The sequence below is a fragment of the Mobula hypostoma genome, chromosome 8 (assembly GCF_963921235.1).
Source record: "Mobula hypostoma chromosome 8, sMobHyp1.1, whole genome shotgun sequence".
In the NCBI taxonomy this organism is placed as follows: Eukaryota; Metazoa; Chordata; class Chondrichthyes; order Myliobatiformes; family Myliobatidae; genus Mobula; species Mobula hypostoma.
Genome location: NC_086104.1, coordinates 140,205,631 through 140,224,906, shown reverse-complemented (window position 1 = coordinate 140,224,906; position 19,276 = coordinate 140,205,631). Strand labels below are relative to the sequence as shown.

At 43.6% G+C, this 19,276-nt stretch overlaps 1 protein-coding gene across 1 annotated transcript in view; it reads right to left on the bottom strand.

The window, feature by feature from the left end:
- Positions 1–326: 326 nt before the first annotated feature.
- LOC134350276 (beta-microseminoprotein-like) overlaps positions 327–19,276 on the bottom strand; it is a 35,997-nt gene continuing 17,047 nt past the window's right edge. Inside the window, exons 2-5 of the mRNA XM_063055309.1 lie at positions 16,839–17,073; positions 14,722–14,806; positions 3,685–3,787; positions 327–628 (exon numbers count right to left, since the gene is read on the bottom strand). Coding sequence (XP_062911379.1) covers positions 520–628; positions 3,685–3,787; positions 14,722–14,806; positions 16,839–16,847 — 306 coding nt within the window. The 5' untranslated portion in view covers positions 16,848–17,073 and the 3' untranslated portion in view covers positions 327–519. The remainder of the gene's footprint in view (positions 629–3,684; positions 3,788–14,721; positions 14,807–16,838; positions 17,074–19,276) is intronic.

The window sequence follows — 19,276 nt, the reverse complement described above, 5'->3', positions numbered from 1 at the left end:
TTAGATTGATTTTGGAGCATACTAATGGTCTGTTTCTCCATTAATACTAGATTCAAACCCTGTATTTATTAGCACTAGACTGAGTTCCAGGAAACCCCTGTCAAACAGCACTGCTGGAGGTACCTTCACCAGACGATCTGCGGCGGTTCAAGAAGGCACTTCACCACCACCTTCTCGGGATGGGCAAGAAATGCAGGCCTTCCCACAAATGCCACGAGCATAAAAATCGCTGGAATATTGGAGAAAATCTCCACGTTTTTTTCAGGAGTTCCAGGAAAAGGCTGCAAGTGTGCATTCAGTTTATGTTCCAAACAGAAGCTGATCAGATAGGATTTATTTAATTACTTAAAGGCTTTGACAGGCAGTGGATGAGGTTACAGCATGACATTTAGACTCCTGATTGTACCGAAGGTCTATTGAGGGATGGCTGGGTGTTCTGGTTAGTCCAAGGGTATGGAGGCAGCTTAGGGGATAAGGGTCAAGCTGCTCCCATGAATCCCACTGTTCCATTCCAAATTTCTAGTTACACACGATATTCGGGTTGTCTTTCCTGTAGGTCTTATATCTGCAAAGTCTCTTGTCAAAAATTACTTCGCAGCTGTTGGGGACATCAGGAGGTTGAACGTACCTGAAGTGAGAGGAAGGGAGACACTGGGTTAGTGATCACACTCACACATGTGTTGTAATGCTGCAAGTATTTATAGAGTCATAGAAAATCATAGAGCACTATAGAACAGAAACAGGCCCTTCGGCCCATCTAGTCAGTGCCAAACGGTTATCTGCCTAGTCCAATTGATCTACACCTGGACCATAGCTCTCCACACCCCTCCTATCCATGTACTTACTAAAAATTTCTCATAAATTTCGAAGTAGATCATTTCCACTTGCAGCTTGTTCCACACTCTTATCATGCTCTAAGTGGAGAAGATCCCCCTCAGGTTCCCCTTAAACTATTTCACTTTTCACACTTAATATACAGCATGATGCCTAGTTTAAGTCTCACTCAATCTTAGTGGAAAAAGCCGAATTGCATTTACACTCCCCCCCCACCATAATTTTTTATTCCTCTGTCGAATCTCCTTTCCTTCTCTTATGCGCTACGAAATAAAGTCAGAGCAAATTGCCCTGCTCCCGTTCAAAACAAAGGCATGACCTCTCCTTTCGTTTGCTTTTTCTGGATCTGAGTGTCACTTTGGCATGTCTCTGCCCCCCTTATCAATACTTATCAGTGACCATAGAAAGCATTCTATCTGGATGCGTAAAGGATTGGTATGGTATCTGCTCTTGACGTGACTGCTAGAAACTGCATGTGGTTTGGACTCAGCTCAGCACTTCACAGGAATCGACCTCCCATCTATGGACGCTGTCCACACTTCTCACTGGCTCAGTGTAGCAGCCAGCATAATCAAACACCCCACACACCCTGGACTTTCTCTCTTCTCCTCTCTCCCACTGGGCAGGAGATACAAAAGTCTGAAAGCACATACCACCAGGCTCAAGGATAGCTTCTATTCTACTGTTATCGGACTTTTGAAAGGACGTCTTGTACAATAAGATGAATTCTTGACCTCACAATCTACCTCATCATGATCTTGCATTTTATCGTCTACCTGCACTGGCTCTGGTAGCTTTACACTTCATCCTGCATAGTTATTGTTTTACCTTGATCTACCTCAATAATCTCTATGACCAATATGCAAGGCAATTTTTTCACTGTATCTTAGTACTTGTGACAATAATAAACCAGTACCAATACTTAATCCAAGGTCACAACTTATTGCCTTTAAGAAGATGGAATGACCTGTTGCAGCCCTTTTAGTGAAGGTTCTGCCACTGTGAATTGGACGTGGAAGTCCATGATTCAGACCCAGCAGCAGTGAATGTTTAGGTGAGTGACAGAATCTGGCAGGAGTTGACAGGAGCATGGAGAACACTAAGTAGAATGAGTACAGGTTACTCTACATCTGATTTCTGAATGGACACTGAACACACGAACACTACTACCTCACTGCATTTGAATTTCTGGTTTTGGACTACTTATTTAACTTAAGTATTATTTATGCTCTTCAGGATTCCTCAAAATTCTTGGCTCCTCCATGAATCAGCGTTCTCCAGCGGTTTCTGTCACAAGCCAGCTGCTGCCACTCATTGACTTCAATATTTGCCTGAGAGAGCTGCTGCTTAAGTTGGTCTTTGTGCCTCTTGCGCGGGGCACCACGATCTCTCTTGTCCTGAGAGAGTTCTCTGTGGAGTACTGCTTTTGGTGACCTGGTCATCACGTAGTCATCGCGTGGTCACATAAATCTATATATGTATACACTTATTGTAATTCACAGTTGAAACTTAACTAATTTCACAACATATGCCAGTGATAGTAAATCTGATTCTGATTCAAGAATCTGATATTAGTGGGAGAGAGGCCGACCTTGAACCCAATGTTACGTTCTTTCAGATTCTTTTGTATCTTCTGCCTGATGGGAGGGAGAAGAAGAGAGAATGTCCAGGGATGGGAGTGGTCTTTGATTATTGTGGCTGTTGTACTCAGACAGTGACAAGTATAGAGAGAGTCCATAGAGAGGAGGCTGGCTTCCATAATGCGCTGAGTGGTGTTCACAATTCTCCGCACTCTCTTGCGGTCGCGTACAGAACAGTTGCCATGCCAAGCTAGGGTCCTCTCTATGGCACATTGGTAAAAAGAATTGCACACATGACTCCCGTGCTGTCCCATATTTTCTCCACATTTCCTTCAACAAAAAGGTTCAGGTTTGAAACTCCCGGTGTCGGGTAGGTACTATAGTGGTTTGAGTTTAGCAGCACATTCCAGGTTTACCCCAAACTACATTATAACATCCCTTTCAGTGACCTTGGTGGATGCTCCAATCTTAGGTGAAGTCTTGTGAGACAGCAGAACTAACTGCTGCACCACTGATTCCCTTATAGGCTATAGAAAGCCAAAACAAGCAAACAAACAACTTTATTTCGACCATTTGGGCAGGAGATTGTTTTGTGACCTAGTCAATGGGCTTCATCTCAAAGTAAGAAGTAACTTCCCTACTTTTAGTTTGCACTGATCTTTATTTTGTAGCTGAGTGTGTGGGGATCCCCAGGATTAAATTAATAGGGTTTACTGGCGATTCTGTGTCACTCAACCTTGTCACTTTGTGTTCAGTAGTGATTTGTTCTTTGTGGTCTCAGCTTGGGTTTAACTTTCCAGTTCCTTTTTGCCTTCTTGGTATCTTGGCTTTTTTTGGCGCTTCATGAACTGGGATAATGAAATGCATGTCACTATCTAGTTAGACTGTACTTATGTGGGCAGTGGGAAAATCATTCCTCTTGTTGCTTGGGATTCTGTGTCCCTGCCACTCTGATCTGGCCCACGTCTTCATTAACCAGGTCCAACACTTGCCTTTATTGGGATCTTCCTCCTCCTTACACAACGTTTATGGTTATGAATATGGGGTTATTTCTTATGTCTGGTGTCAGCGGCGGGGGGTGATGTTGTATTGTAGAGAATAAATGCTCAGGTGTAGGGACTACAAGTCTTTTAAACTTGACAGGTATCATGCACACAAAATTAAAAATGCCAATTAAATGTAAAACAATTCTAGGTTTTAAAGGACATGGAAATTTCAAATTAATAGGACCTGCATTCTTGTCCTAAGGAGTCAGACGTGTGCGACTTACTCTGTGCAGCATATCGCAGTGACCTTCCCACAGTAGCAGGAGTAGCAATCATCACCCTTCCACATGGAACCAATGCTGTGCGAAATTCCTTTTTCCAAACATTCTGCAAACAAGAAATCTCACTGTCAGACACCACTGGCAAAATCAGAGCCTGTCTCAGATCAGGATGGTTGATCGAGTTTCAGTCGTAGGATCATAAAGCTAAATAGCTTAGAAACAGGCTCTTTGGCTCAGCATAAACACTAGAGATTCTGCAGATACTGGACATATTGAGCAACACACACAAAGTGCTGGAGAAAGTCAGCCAACCCTGGACGTTCTCTCTTCTCCTCTCTCCCATTTAAAAGACTTGCAGAAGCTACTATTATGTTTTGTAACTTTAGAAACTAATTGAAAGAAAGCCCAGGAACTTGCGTATTAAGTTTTTGTTTCTTCAATAAGGCGCTCACATATGACTTGGTGCCATAATGACGTATGCCATTCACGTGCTTCTTACATATGAACTGTGTTTACACAGTTCATTCTTACATAATGAACTGTGTAAACAAAGAAAGCTCAGTCAAACAATATATTCACAATATTCCTCAACTATTACTGAAAATATTAAATATGCTCCAGTCCTCCTTGCTTAGCTATAAATTCCAACTCTATATAGAATGCAGCTCAACTCAAATATGCAATATGTTTCTCTCTCGTCATCTATATACACAGTCTACCGTATAATACAACTACTATATATACTGTACATCCACAGCATAGTAAATTTTAAATTGTCCCATTCAGGCCTAGAGATTTAATCGCTGTGGAGGTTTTCTTACTCTTGTGGGATAACATCTTTCCTGACAGGGGGGTCACTCTACTTGGCAGGTGAGACTTGTGGTGGTAAAACAATCTCAGGTTCTGCGGCCTCCTCCATGGTGGTTGAAAGAGTTGACTCTGGGACTGCAGGAAGTGGTTCCGGACACCTTTCTTCTCCAACATTTGATTCTGCTCTCCACAATTGATCGATGTGATGACATCAGATACAATCTCCATTGTGTATGAGAGTGGTCCAGTTTTTTCTGTCCTTAATCTTTCCAAGTACCCACTTTTGATCGGCTCTGCAGTCCGTCACCAGGACTGCTTGTCCAGGAGTGAAACAGCAAACCTCCTTGTTTGCGAAGCCCATGATTTGCCTCAGCTGTTTGTCTGCATACTCCTTCCGAGAGTGGGTTTGAGTAGACCCACGTGTGAGCATAAGGGATGACCCAGGAACAGCATAGCTGCTGAGTTGTCTGTGGAGTGTGCCGCATTGCAATACAGAAGGAGGGAACTGGCGAGCTCCTGATTCAGCGTCAGGTTTGTGCGTTCTGCCGACGTTGCTGGCAGCGTGTTCTTTAGACTGTGGACAACCCTTTCTGCCAAGTCACTGACTAAGTGTTCTGAAATACCAGTCCTTGAGAACAGCCTTCTCAACATATGAACTGTGTGCAAGGCTGTAGTGGAGGCCACTGGGAACACTTCTGCCAGTTTGTAGCTGCATCCACTACTACCAAGAAATTTGTGCCCATAAATGGCCTGGCAAAATCCGCACGAATCCTCTGCCAGGGCAATGTAGGCCATTACCAGGGCTGGGGAGCTGATGGCAACTTCTGGACGTGCTGACATCCTGAACAGTGCATGGTAAACTGCTCAATCTGCCGATCTATCTCTGGAAACCAGGCGAAGCTTTGAACCAATGCTTTCATTCTGACCATGCCAATGTGACCTGCATGCAGCTCCTTCATCACTTCAGCTCTCAGCTTGGATGGTGCAACAACTCTCAGTCCCCACATAAGGCAACCCCTGTCAGGGGCAAGTTCCTCCTGATGCTGGTAACAATGGGGAATTGGATATTTTTCTGCACCTTTTGGCTGGCCATGCAGACCTGAGACAGAGTAGGGTCTTTTCTGGTTTCCCTTTGGACCATCTCCACTGTAATCGGGAGACATTCGGTTTGCGTTAGGGAGAATATGACAAGAAGGGTGTTTCCTTATGTCAAGTTTTCAGGTATTTCATTTGCCAAGGGTAAACAGGATAATCTATCAGCATTTCCACTAATTAGTTATCCTCTTGAATGTGATCCTGCAATTGCGCCCTCCAAGAAACAGAGCCTATCCCTGCATTAGTGCGGCTGTCAGTGAACCATCTTTCTGTGGATTGAAGATGAACACTAGTGGTTGATGTTCAGTAACAAGGATAAACCCTCTCCCATACAGGTACTGGTTAAAACATTTTACACTCCAAACCAGACTCAAGGTCTATCGGTCAATCTGTGTGTATTTTTTCTCTTCAGTGGTAAGAGAGCATAATTCAAAGGCTACGGGGTGTTCACTTCGATCACTCGTAATGTGACATGACTGCACCCTTACCATTCGGGGAGGCAAAGCAGGCAAGCTTCACTAGATGATGTGGATCACAATGTGTGAGTACAGTGTCTGACATCACTATTTCTTTTGACTTTTGGAAAGCCAATTCACACTTTCTGCACTTCCATTTTTTCCCAATCTGTATTAATGAGTTTAAGGGTGGAGCACAGTAGCAAGCTTTGGAAGGAATTGTTAGAGTTATTGACAAATCCTTAGAAAGGACCACACATCTTTTAGCCTTCAGGCATCCACCAATGCTTGAATTTTCTCAGCACACTTGCGTAATGCTTGCGCGGCAATAGTACGACCAGAGGAGCTAAGGTGGTACCGGAGGGCGACTTCTTCGAGCTCACCTGCAAGACAGCTTAAATTCTTCTCTTTAATGTCTCTTTTTTTCCTTTTCAGGGTGGCTGAGGTCCTGTCGGAGTCCGTGGTCTACAGCTGCACTCAAACTGCGGCTCCATACGGCGGTAAGTTTCTGCTTCTGGAGCTTGCCGAGTCTCTTAGCATTCTTCGATTTCTCCAGGAATGGCCTGGAAGACAGGCACCTTTGGGGCCTTCGTGATGCTGCCTTGGGCGGCCTCTGCGGATGACTTAATTCCTTGCCAACTGGAACATTGTGGAGATCATGACATCAAGACAGCAGGTGCAGCTGTTGGAGACCTCTGCACTCAGGGGATCACTTTCTAGAGTCCGCTGAGCTCGAATAATCTTCGCTTCAGATTATAATATCAAAACAGCGATCTGTTGGTCTCTCTCTTGCTGTGGAAAGGGGACACCTCTCTATCCCTTGTTAGTGAGAGAGAGAGCATGTGGCATATGAAAGTGCTGGGTTATGGACTGCAGTTTTTGTTGTACTGCAGATCATGGTCTCTGTCTGGGGGCTTTCCTACTGCTCGCTTGGTGGGTTGTGGGTGCAGACTTTTGCCATTCATGTGCTTTTTACAAGTAACCCAAAAAGAGAATGCTTAATCAAACAATCGATTTACTATATTACTGAAAAATTAAATAAACTACAGATACAAATTCCTTTAAGACCATAAGACATAGGAGCAGAATTAGGCCATTCAGCCCATTTCATCATGGCTGATTCTGGATTCCACTCAACCATATACACTTGTCTTTTTTTTTATTAAGTGCAATCATGAACAATAGCCAGATCAGAAATGCTGATCAAGTCAACTAGTTCCCAAAGAGAACTCTGAGAGGCCAATCAGATGGTTCACTGCTGCTCAGCGATAGAACACAAAAAATCATATGTACAATTAAGAAACATTAAAAAATAGTAGAAATACTGGAGTCATGACGATCATGATGAAGTCTGCTGGAGAGAGACATTTATACACGTGCTGTCCTCCATAATTCAAAGAGATTGAAGGATAAGGTTGCAGGGTAACAAAACATGGCAGGAGCACTTGGAACTAAAAACTAATCCCTACTGGGAGAAAACAGTTCTTTCCGCACTGTTCTCCAGCAGTTTAAGGACTAAGTCCAGCCGGAACAAAACTCACAAGTGCTCCTGAAAGTCAGGTATTAACCCTACCCACCAACAACCAAGCATTGCCATCCTGATCCCCTTCATGATAGCTATGGAGAAGCATGTGACTTCCCTCCCAGAGATGATAGGTGTTTATGTACTCGACCCTTGAAGGCTTGGACCCCATCGTTGCCATAACCTTTGATGCCCTGACCAATCAGGAAATTATCAATTTTCACTTTAAATATACCCATGATCTCGGCCTCTACAGCTGACTGTGGCAGAACATTCTACAGATTCACTATGCTCTGGCTAAAAAAATTCCTCACTACCTCTGTTCTAAATGGTTGCCCCTCAATTTTGAGGCTGTGCCCTCTAGTTCTGGACACCACCACCACAGGAAACATCTTCTCCACATCCACCTAATCTAGTCCTTTCAACATTTGGTAGGTTTCAATGAGATCCCCCTGTTTTCTTCTAAACTGCAGTGAGTACAGGCCTAAAGCTGCCAAGCACTCCTCATATGTTAAACCCTTCAGTCCCAGAATCATCCTTGTGAACCTCCTCTGGACTCCTCCAATGACAACACATCGTTTCTAAGATATGTGGCCCAAAACTGTCGACAATACTCCAATACTAATGTCTTATAAGATCTCAGCATTATCTCCTTGTTTTTATATTCTATTCCCCTTGAAATGAATGCCATTTTCCTTCTTTACCACAGACTTAACCTGTGAATTAAGCATCTGGGAGTCTTGCACAAGGACTCCTAAGTTCCTTTGCATCTCTGATGTTTGAATTTTCTCTTCATTTAGATAATAGTCTGCACTTTTGTTCCTTTTACCAAAATGCAGTATCGTACATTTCCCAACACTGTAGTCCATCTGCCCCTGTTTTGCTAATTCTTCCAATTTGTCTAAGTCCTTCTGCAAATGCATTGCTTCTTCAGCACTCTGTACCTCTCCACCCATCTTTATATCATCTGCAAACCTTGCCACAGAGCCATCAATTCCATTATCTAATCATTGACAAACAATGTGAAAAGTAGTGGTCCCAATACTGACCGCTGAGGAATACCACTAGTCACTGGCAGTCAACCAGAAAAGGCCCCCTTTATTCCCACACGCTGCCTTCTGCCTGTAGCCATTCCTCTGTCTATGCCAGTATCATTCCACGGGATTTTATCTTGTTAAGCAGCCTCAAGAGTGGCACCTTTTCAACTGCCTTCTAAAATCCAAGTAAATGACATCCACTGCCTCTCCTTTGTCCACCCTGCTTGTTACTTCCTCAAAGAACTCTGATTTGTCAGGCAAGATTTCCCTTTACAGAAACTATGCTAACTCTGACTTATTTTATCATCAGTCTTCAATTACCCTGAAACCTCATCCTTAATAATGGACTCCAACAATATCCCAACCATTGAGGTCAATGGTTGAGGAAAATTTGCTTTCTTTTGCCTTCCTCCCTTGTTAAAGAGTGGAGTGACATTAGCAATTTTCTAGTCCTCTGGAACTATGCCAGTGTCAAATGATTCTTGAAAGATCATAAACAATGCATCTTATCAATGCAGCCATTAAGCAAGAACCACCTGGCTCAAAGATCACCAGCTTCTATAACCACTGTTATCAGACTCTTAAATATACCTCTTGTATGATAAATTGGATCCTTGACCTCACAATCTGCCTTGTTATGGTCTTGATCTTTATTATTTACCTGTTTTACACTTTATCGGTAGGTTTACACTTCTTTCTGCATTGTTATAGTGTTACCTTATTCTAGCTAAATGAACTGTGTAATGATTTGATCTGTATAAAACCATATGCAAGACAAGCATTTCACTGTATCTTGCTACATGTGACAGTAAGATTAGATTCCACTTTATTGTCATTGTGCCGAGTACAGATACAAAGCCAATGAAATGCAATTAGCATCTGACCAGAAGTGCAAAAGAATAGTGTTATTTACAAAATAACTGCGAATAAAAAGTAAATGCTACAGCACACAAATATAAAAGTACTGAGACAGTACAATATGGGTGCAATACTGCTTAGCGCTGTGATGTGAGGTTCAGCAGTGTCACAGCCTCAGGGAAGAAGCTCTTCCTGTGCCTGCTGATGTGGGAGCGGAGGCTCCTGTAGCACCTACCGGATGAGTGGAGAGTAAAAAGTCCATGGTTAGGGTGAGATGCATCCTTGATAATGCTTCTCGCCCTTCCCAGGCAGCGCTTATGGTAGATATTCTCAATGGTAGGCAATTGGGTGCCGATAATCCGCTGGGCAGTTTTCATTACCTGCTGGAGTGCTTTACGGTCTGATACGGGACAATTGCCATACCACACTGAGATGCAGTTAGTGAGTATGCTCTCAATGATACAGCGGTAAAAGTCTGTTAGTATCCTGGGACAGAGGTAAGCTTTCTTGATGATCCGCAGGAAATAAAGGCACTATTGCGCATTTTTGACCAGGACGGAGGAGTTCAGGGACCAAGTGAGATCATCGGAAATGTGGACACCAAGGAATTTGAAGCTTGATACATGCTCCACTACAGCTCCGTTGATGTAGATGGGGATGTGAGTGTGGCTCCTGGCATGCCTGAAGTCCACAATGATCTCCTTGGTCTTCTGGGTGTTGAGGGCCAGGTTGTTATAATAAACCAACAACTAATACAGGCAGCATCTATGGAGGGGAATAAACAGTCAACATTTCAGACCAAATCCTGATGAAAGGTCTTGCATATCCAAGTCGGCTATTTATTCCCCTCTATAGAAGCTGCCTGAGCTGCTGAGTTCCTTCAGAAATTTGTGTGTGTTGCTCTTCAGCTCACTGATTTCATGTCATCCCACAGGCACCCATTTACACTCATCCTAAAATAAACCTCATTTTCTTCTCTCCACACTCCCATCACCTCCCCCAGATTCTTCCACTCGTCTATGTCTAAGATTCAGGATTGTTTATTGTCATTCTTCTGTACGTCAGTGTGAAGGAACGTGAAATGATTGTCACTCTGGTTCTGATGCAGCATTAAAAAACATTGTAAGGGTAAAGAATACAATAACAAAAGCACAATAAAAATAAATACTCTGTACTTCAAGCAACTTGGATACATGCACTCAGCAGTCTTTTCATTACGGTACACATGTACAATGGCTTTTTAATGGAAATAGTTAATCAGTAAAACATATGGCAGCAACTCAGTGCATAAAATCATGCACACATAGTCAAGAGGTTCAACTGTTGCTCAGAGCAAACATCAGAATGGGGAAGAAATGTGTTCTAAGTGATTTTGACCGTGGAATGGTTGTGGTGCCAGACAAGGTGGTTTGACTATCTCAGCCACTGCTGATCTTCTGGGATTTTCATGCATTACAGTCTCTATAGTTCACAGAGAAAGGTGCTAAATCAAAAAAAAATCAATTGAGTGGCAGTCTGTGGGCAAAAATGCCCTGATAATGAGAGAGGTCAGAGGAGAATGGCCAGACTGGTTCAAGCTGACAGGAAGGCGACAGTAAGGCAACCATGCGTTACAACAGTGGGGGGGCAGAAAAGCCTCTCTGCACACCCAACACATTGAACCTTTATGTGTACAGCAGCAGAAGACCAAGAGGTGCCTAATAAAGTGGCCACTGAGTGTAGGCATCTGAAGTTGCTGCTGAGGTGCTGCTGCACTCTAGTGCCTTGATTGGGTACTGTCCTGGGCTCAGAATCAACAGTAACTCCTGAAGGATCTCAGCTGTTTATTCCCTTCCATTGATGTTATCTGAGCTGCTAATTTCCTCCAGCAGTTTGTGTTTGTTATTCAAAGTTTCCAGCATTTGTAGAATCCCTTGTGTCCATCTGCACTCAGACTGCCCATCAGAGCGAGAAATGATATTTGGCATCAGAAAGGATTATTCTGCCATGACCGAGTGCTTCCTGTAATTTCCATTTCCCTTCAAATCTCCAGCCTTTGCTTGTTTCTCTTTTGATCTGTACTCCTAGGTGTGAGCAGCCTGGAAAGGGCTCGATAAACCAACAGTGAGCAGGGAGATAACCAGTGCACCCGAGGCCAAGGACTGGCTGTGCAACAGAATGGAACTTGCACACTTGGAGAACATGGGCGATAGTCTTGTCTGCATTGCAGACACCCCGAAGCAGCATCTAGTGTGACTGAGACTGGTTGGACATTAAGGAGCTATCTGGGAGTGTGTATTCTGCCCAACATCCAAGTAAAGTCTTACTGCTTGTTTGAAATTCCTGGCAGTGGGATATTTTGCCCAATGGCTTGATAGTCGACTAGGATGTCCATCCCACAAGATCCATTGCATCCTTATCCCACTATGCCTCCAGGAATTTCAATGCTTAGTGGACGTGCCCAAAGGGTATTTTTTCCACAAAGGGCAGGTGGTATGACATAGACAGGATGAGTGGCACATTCTGATGTCACGAGGCAGGGTCTATCCTTCACAGCAAGGGGCTCACTCAGTATGTCATCCACGCACAGTGAGAGATTCAACTACACAAGAAGGTGGAATTCAGGATGAAGGGAACATCTGCTTTATTACCTCCCCACTCCTTCCTACCCCTTCTCCAGTACTTTGAAAATTTCATCCCTGCAGACTTGATCCCAGATCTCCAGATGAACCAAAAGTTGGCTGGAGTCACTGCCTTGGTCTACAAGCAGGGTTTTGGTCACAGCAAGACCAAAATGAATCTCAGGGTGGTACATGGTGACAGATACATACTTCAATAATAAATTTACTTTGGACTTTGAACTTCAAACTTTTAGAGCTCCTTGCACCCAATGATCATCAAGAGGGAACAGCGCCCTCCCTCACAACTTCAGTTTCTGTTTCATGTTGGCTATCTTCTCCATCCAATTCACATTGCAAATCCCAGGACCGTCAGGTAACTGGACCTGATAGTGAAGGTGAGTCTTCAGTGGCTGAACAGGAGCACAGAATGAAGAGGGAACAAAAATAAATGTCTTCATACCAGAGAGTCCTGAATCTCCGGGACTGTCTGCATAAGGGAGAAGGTCACAGAATGTGCTGAAGACAAAAAGTGATATGTTTTTCAGTACTTAGGTAATCAAGAGATACAGAGCAAATGCAGGAATGTGGCACTGAGGTAAATGATCAGCTATGATATGAATGCTGATTGTTTGGGTCCTGTTTCTTCACTGGTTCTGTTTCTTCATTCATTGGGATGTGGGTATCTCCGGCAATTTCAGCATTCATTGCCCATTACTAATGAATCATGATGCAACTTTTTAAGATCTGTGTGGTAATGGAACTCACGAAGTTCCACCAAACAATGATGCAAGACACATAGTATATTTTCAAGTCAAGGTTACGTGCAATTTGAGGTGGTTCACTTCCCTTGCACCAACTGTCCTTGAATTCCTAAGTGGCAAATGTAATTTTACGTTGCAGAGAAGGTGTTGGGAGGAACTGATAGGACAAAGGAAATATCTTTGATAGGATGGAACCAAATGACCCAATGTAGCAGATAGAGGCAGTTTTGTTTTCTGTATTATGGGTGGCTGATTGCAGGGGTGTGGGACACTCCAGGAGGTCAGGTTGCACCAATGGAGAGATAATTCATGCCCTGTACACAGCCTCTGACTGTTCTTGTTCCATGCACTGTTTATTGGGGGCTTCAGCTAAGTTTCTTATCAGTGTTGTCCTTCAGGATGTCCATGGTTTTGTGGCAAGGTGAGGTGGCTAGACCTGGTGTTGAAGATAGCCATCGCCTGGCATATTTGTAACGTACCACATTCGCCCATGACTGCATGTTCGTCAGACTTTCTTCACTGTGATGGAATTGTGCAGTCATCAGCATAGCAGATTCTGCAGATGCTGGAAATGCAGAGCAATTTGCACAGAGTGCTGGAGGAACTCAGTAGGTCAGGCAGCATCTAGTGGGGGTTCCCAACCTGGGATCCATGGACCCCTTGCTGAATGGTATTGGTCCTTGGCACTAAAAAGGTTCGGAAACCCTGAGAGTGGAATGAACAGTCAATACTTCGGGCCCAGACCCTTCATCAGGTTTGTAAGGAAGAGGAATAAGGAGGTGAGGGGAGGGGAAGGAGTAACGCCGGCACTAATATCATATGTGCACAACAAGGTCTAACAGTTATTTAACTACTCACAGATAATGTTTTTGATCTTTACTAAATGTTGTCCAACATATCAGAGTAAAACCCCATACCCTCCTCAGAATAGGATGGTGGGATCATTTGTATCCACTTGAGAGGGATAACAAGGTTCTGTCTTAAGATCCCATTTGGAAGAGGCAAGTTCTGAGACTCTGGACTCCCTCAGTACCATACTAGAAATAATGTTCAAGTTTATGCTGACATGACAGTGTTGTACTGAGGATTGCTGCCCTATGCACTGTGTCAGTCAGAAGTGATTCAAAACCCTTTTGTGCACTCTGGGTCAGTGATTTGAGTCCCACACAGGTTACTGAGGTCTGTACTGACACTGACACTGAAATGCCGTGGGCAGTGCCATCATTGAGCTGAAACTGACGACTAGTTGCCCTCCCAGGTGAACATCAAGAAGTTCCAGAGCAGTATGTCAAAGAAACGCTGGCGGCTGAAACCTGATGACCTCATGCTTCAATTGACATCATTTTTCTGATTAAAGTGAATCTGTTCATTATCACAGTGAAGATTGTTGAAGTTTGCTCTGCACATTTTAAGCAGCATTATTTCCTTTATTACAACAATGACAACAACTGAGAGATACCTCATTCATTAAAAAACTCCTTGGGATACCCAAAGACCATGATATAAATGCAAGGGTAATGGAGTGCGGTTGTTTGATGCTGGTGATAGTTTGGTGATAGCCTACCAGCTTTCTCACTCTCCTCCTCCCTCTTCCCTTCCCACTTTCACATTTTTTCTCTTTTGTTTGTCTTTCTTTTTTCCCTTCTTTTCTTTCTCTATGTCACGTTTTATCTATTCGTCTCTTTTTGTTCCTTTTATTCCCTTTCTCTTCCCTTTCTACTCTTTCTCTAGCTTTCTTGCTCTTTCTCTCCCTTTCTTGTTGCCCTCCTTTTTACACATGCACACGTGCACACACGTACACACACAATCAGGTTGTTGTACTTAAGATCTGCCTTCCTTTCTTTGGAGAACAGGTGGAAGAGAGGACATTGAAGGGGTTGGATATGTTGGAGTTTGACTTACCACTCCCAGTCTTCATCACAAACTTGCAATCACCGTGGCACAAATCAAAAGCCATCAGGAGCAGTGTGACACAGATAATGACTCTCTGCAAGAACACATGTAAGTTTTAATGTGTGACAAAATGAGACTATCTGTCACCTCCCATAACCTGCCTATGAAATCACTGTCAGCATCTTGCCCTGATGTGTCACAAGTTCAGCCCTGCCATAGTCCAAAGTCCAAAGACAGTGTAGATTCTGAGAGACGATAAGGCTATGTATGTAAACCAGCAGGAAGGATCACAAATTTCTACAAATGTACCAAGGAGAGGATTCTAACCGGTTGCATCATTGTCTGGTATGGAGGGGCAATTGCACAGGACTGGAAACAGCTGCAGAAAGTTGTAATCTCAGCAAGCTCCATCATGGGCACTAGCTTCCCAGCATCAAAACCTTCAGAAAGCAATTTCTCAAAAAGGCATCATCCATCACTAAGGATCCCCACCTCCCAGGACATGCCCTCTTCTCATTGCTACCAACAAGAAGGAGGAACCTGAAGACACACATTCAACGTTTCAGAAACATCTTCTTCCCCTCCACCATCAGATTTTTGAATGGGCAATGAATCAATAAACACTATCCCCACACTTTTTCATCTCTTTTGGCACTGCTTATTTAACTTAAGTTTTTAATATATACATCTTATTGTAGTTTATAGTTTTTTTGAAATTATTATGTACCATTGCCACAAAATAACACACTTCATAACATATGCCAGCAGTATAAACCTGATTCTGAGGATCTGGTTGTACTGCAGAGGGTACAGAGGAGATTTTCCAGGATATAACCTGGAGTAGAATATTTTGTGTAACAAGAGAGACCAGATAGGCTGGGTTTATTTTGTTTGGAGCATATGAGGCTGAAGGGGAACCTAACAGAGACGAACAAAATAAAAGAAATAGATATGGACCACAGAAAGAAACCTCATGTCACTGCATAAATATCTAAACCTATAGGACATAGGTTGCAGGTAAGGGGTGGAAGGTTTAAAAGGGATCTGTGGATGAATGTATTCCCCATGCATAGGGTGTTGGAATCTGGAAGGAACCACCTGAGTGGGTGGTGGAGGAGCAATTCTCACAGCATTTTGCAAGTATCAAGACAAGCACTTCAATCACCAAGGTAGAGTAGCTATGCATCAAGTGCTGGTAAAAGGGTTGGTATACCTGGAAAATGGATGCTTGGCATTGACATGATGGGTTGAAGGGCTGACTCTAATGAGGCATGTTATGCTCCCCTTTCCCTCCTGTCCAGGGATCTGAGGCAATGTTCAAAGCTCCAGTGCTGAAGTGGCTGAGTTCCTTCAAGCGCTTCAGGTGATTTGGTCCCTCGTGAGCAAGTGATTTTACTGCTGAGCTCACTGGAGCAGGGAGCAATTACACCCAACACTGAGGGAGACCATTTGGCCCCTTCCGCCCATTCTAACTCTCTGAGAGTGCTCCCACTCACCTTGCTCTTACCTCAGAGACCCACAGATCTTGGAAGCTAACCTCACAAAGAGGCCAGGCAGTCTCTGAAATCCGTTCTGTTACTCATGGCAGAATTTCATCTGAACTCCTTCCAGTTGTCTCAGTTACAAACCTACTAATACGCCAGGATGTGAGTATTGCTTTTAGTAATAGACAACTGTGCTGCTCCAAAGAGCACTATTTGAGGTTATTCTTACCCTTGGCCATTAGGCTCTATAATGAGTCAATCTATAGCCGGGGAAGTGATGACCCCCTCTCGCTAGACTGTTTGAGGTAACACTTTTTATTCTTTCTTACTTCTCTTCTAATATTTGTACATCTATTCACTTGTATGCTACTGTGACACTGTAATTTCCTTTGAGATCAGTAAAGTATCTATCTATCTAATTCTCCCAAACTGACATACTGAGCTGGAGCCTTCTGTTCCTTGTGGGAGAGCACTTTGCCCATCTTACCCTTTGCAGAAAGCACTGAAATGCTTTAATCCTAAATAGTGAGGATATTGTCCCATTGATCTGGTCTCACCAATCTGGACAGGAGCATTCATACAGCCCTTCAAATCTCCCATCAGTGACTACACATTAAGAATTAGGTGGAAATACAGACTGACCTGGGCCATTATCGGTGCTCTGGAGTCTTCGGCGAGGCAGTGAGATCACAGCCGGCTGTGCTAATCTCAGTGCTGGATCGGAGTCTCAGCCAATCTGCATGGATGACAAGTTGTCCAGGCGCAAGCTTGGCTATGCTTCTTCCAACTTAACAGAGCAACAGGGGAAGTTCCCTTCATCAGAACCCAGAGCACACTAGTTGCAACATGTGCATATTCAGAAAAAAGTTCCTGGTATCTACAGAAAAGGACAGAGATAGAGGCAGCTCTTGGTTACCCTTCTCAACCACTGGAAGAGAAAAAAAAAACATGCACTTTATATCACTCTTTGATACATTCCAAGGTACAGGTCAGCCAATGAAATGCTTCTTACTTGAGCTCACTGTTATAATGTAGACAAATGCTGAGATGGTTTGCACACGGTGCAGTCCCCCACCCCAAAATGATGGGAAATTAACAACTCTGTCACGTGCTGTTGGTTCAAGGACGTCTTGCGCAAGTCTCCAGAGAAGCATTGGCCTTGGGATCTATCACATTCTCTCGCAAAAACATTGGGCTGCATTTGACCCTGCACTTATAAGACAGTAGCGCTCTCTTACAACGTCTTGGGAGCATCAGCCTGGATTCTGGGCAAAAGGGGTGGTGTTTCACCCTGAGCAACGCACAAAAGTCTGGAGCAACTCAGCCGGTCAGGCGGTACCAATGGAAGGAAATGTAAGGTTAAGGTTTCAGGTCAAGACCTTTCATCTGAGGAAGCAGAGAGTCTGCAGAAGGACTGGGCAGCTGAGGATAATGGGCAAAGGAGTAGCAGATAGAATACAGTGTAGGAGAATGTAAGGTGATGCACTTTGGTAGAAGGAGTAAATGCATAGACTATTTTCTAAAATAGGAGACAATTCAGAAATCAGAATTGCAAAGGGACTTGAGAGTCCTCGTGTAAGATTCCTTAAAGGTTAACTCGCAGGTTGAATCAGTGATAAAGAAGGCAAATGCCATGTTAGCTTACATTTCAAAAGGACTGGAATATGAAAGCAAAGGAGTAAAGCTGAGGCTTTATAGGGCAGTGGTCAGACTGCACTTGAGAGTATCGTGAGCAGTTTTGGTCCCATTATCCAAGAAAAGATGTGCTGGCATTGGAGAGTGTCCAGAGGAAGATCACATGAATGATTCCAGGAATGAAAGGGTTAATGTACGACTTGCATTTGATGACTCTTGGCACGTACTTGCAGGAGTTTAGAGGAATGAGGGGGCAACCCATTGAATATTGAAAGGCATAGACAGAGTGGATGTAAAGAGGCTGTTTTCTGTAGTGGAGGAATCTAGGATTCGGAATAGAAAGACGTCACTTAGGACAGAGATGTGGAGGAATTTGAGAACTCATTGCCACAGGTGGCTGTGGAGCCAAGTTATTGGGTCTATTTAAAATGGAGGTTGATATGTTCTTGATTAGTCAAGGTGTCAAAGGTTATAGGGAGAAGGCAGGAGAATGGGATAACATATCAGCCACAATGGAATGCAGTACAGACTCAATGGGCTAAATGGCCTAATTCTGCTCCTATGTGTTATGGTCTTATCTGGACTGAAAGACAGAGGGGAGAAAGTCAGAATAATTAGCTGGTGGAAAGGGTGAATCATGAACTGGCAGGTGATAAATGTTGAGTTAAGTATTCCCTGGTTTGCGTTTCCCTTGCTGTAGTGATAGGGGCCTTATGGATTTGCTGCTTTACAGCCTGCTGGGCTTTGAGAGAAGTCAGGCAGTTAGAGGTGAGAGTTCTGCAAGAAAATATAGGATCATCTCATAAGATGTTCTGATCCTCTTTGAGACACTACCTTATGAAGCCAGTGTTGCTTGCAATAGGCGAGTGATGCATTTTCTGAGCCCTAATTTGGGAACGTTGTCTTTTGTAAGGGCTCCCTAGTCAAGGGCGTACAAAGAAGGAACCTGGTTTAGAATGCATATGGTTCATGATGAGAGACAATCTTTCAGTAAGAAGCAGAGGGCTTTCAGACCTTCTTGATGCTGGATGGAGGTGAAGATTTTTCCTGGGCTGGGACTGTGTCCATGATGATGTTGGCTGTACTTGTATTGGAGAAAGAAAGAGACATGATTTTATAGCAGCGTTCACAGTGATTGGACAGCCCAAATGGCTCATAAGTTCAGACTCTGTTGCAATGTAGCTAGTACTCACAACAAGGTGAAGATGACTAGATTTATGGTTGAGAGAGAAACAGGTTACAGCGCTAGGAGGAACACCACTACTTTTTCTCAAGAAAGCCCCTGAGATGGATAGGTCCTTCATTTAGTGACCCTTCTGTGAGACAGTGCGTCCTACGACACTGTACCAGCCTTGTTTTATAATGAGCTCTTCAGGACTGTGCGAGGCACTGGAGACCATTGGGCTCTGATGTTTTTAGAGCATCAGAATTAGTTAAATGTTGTT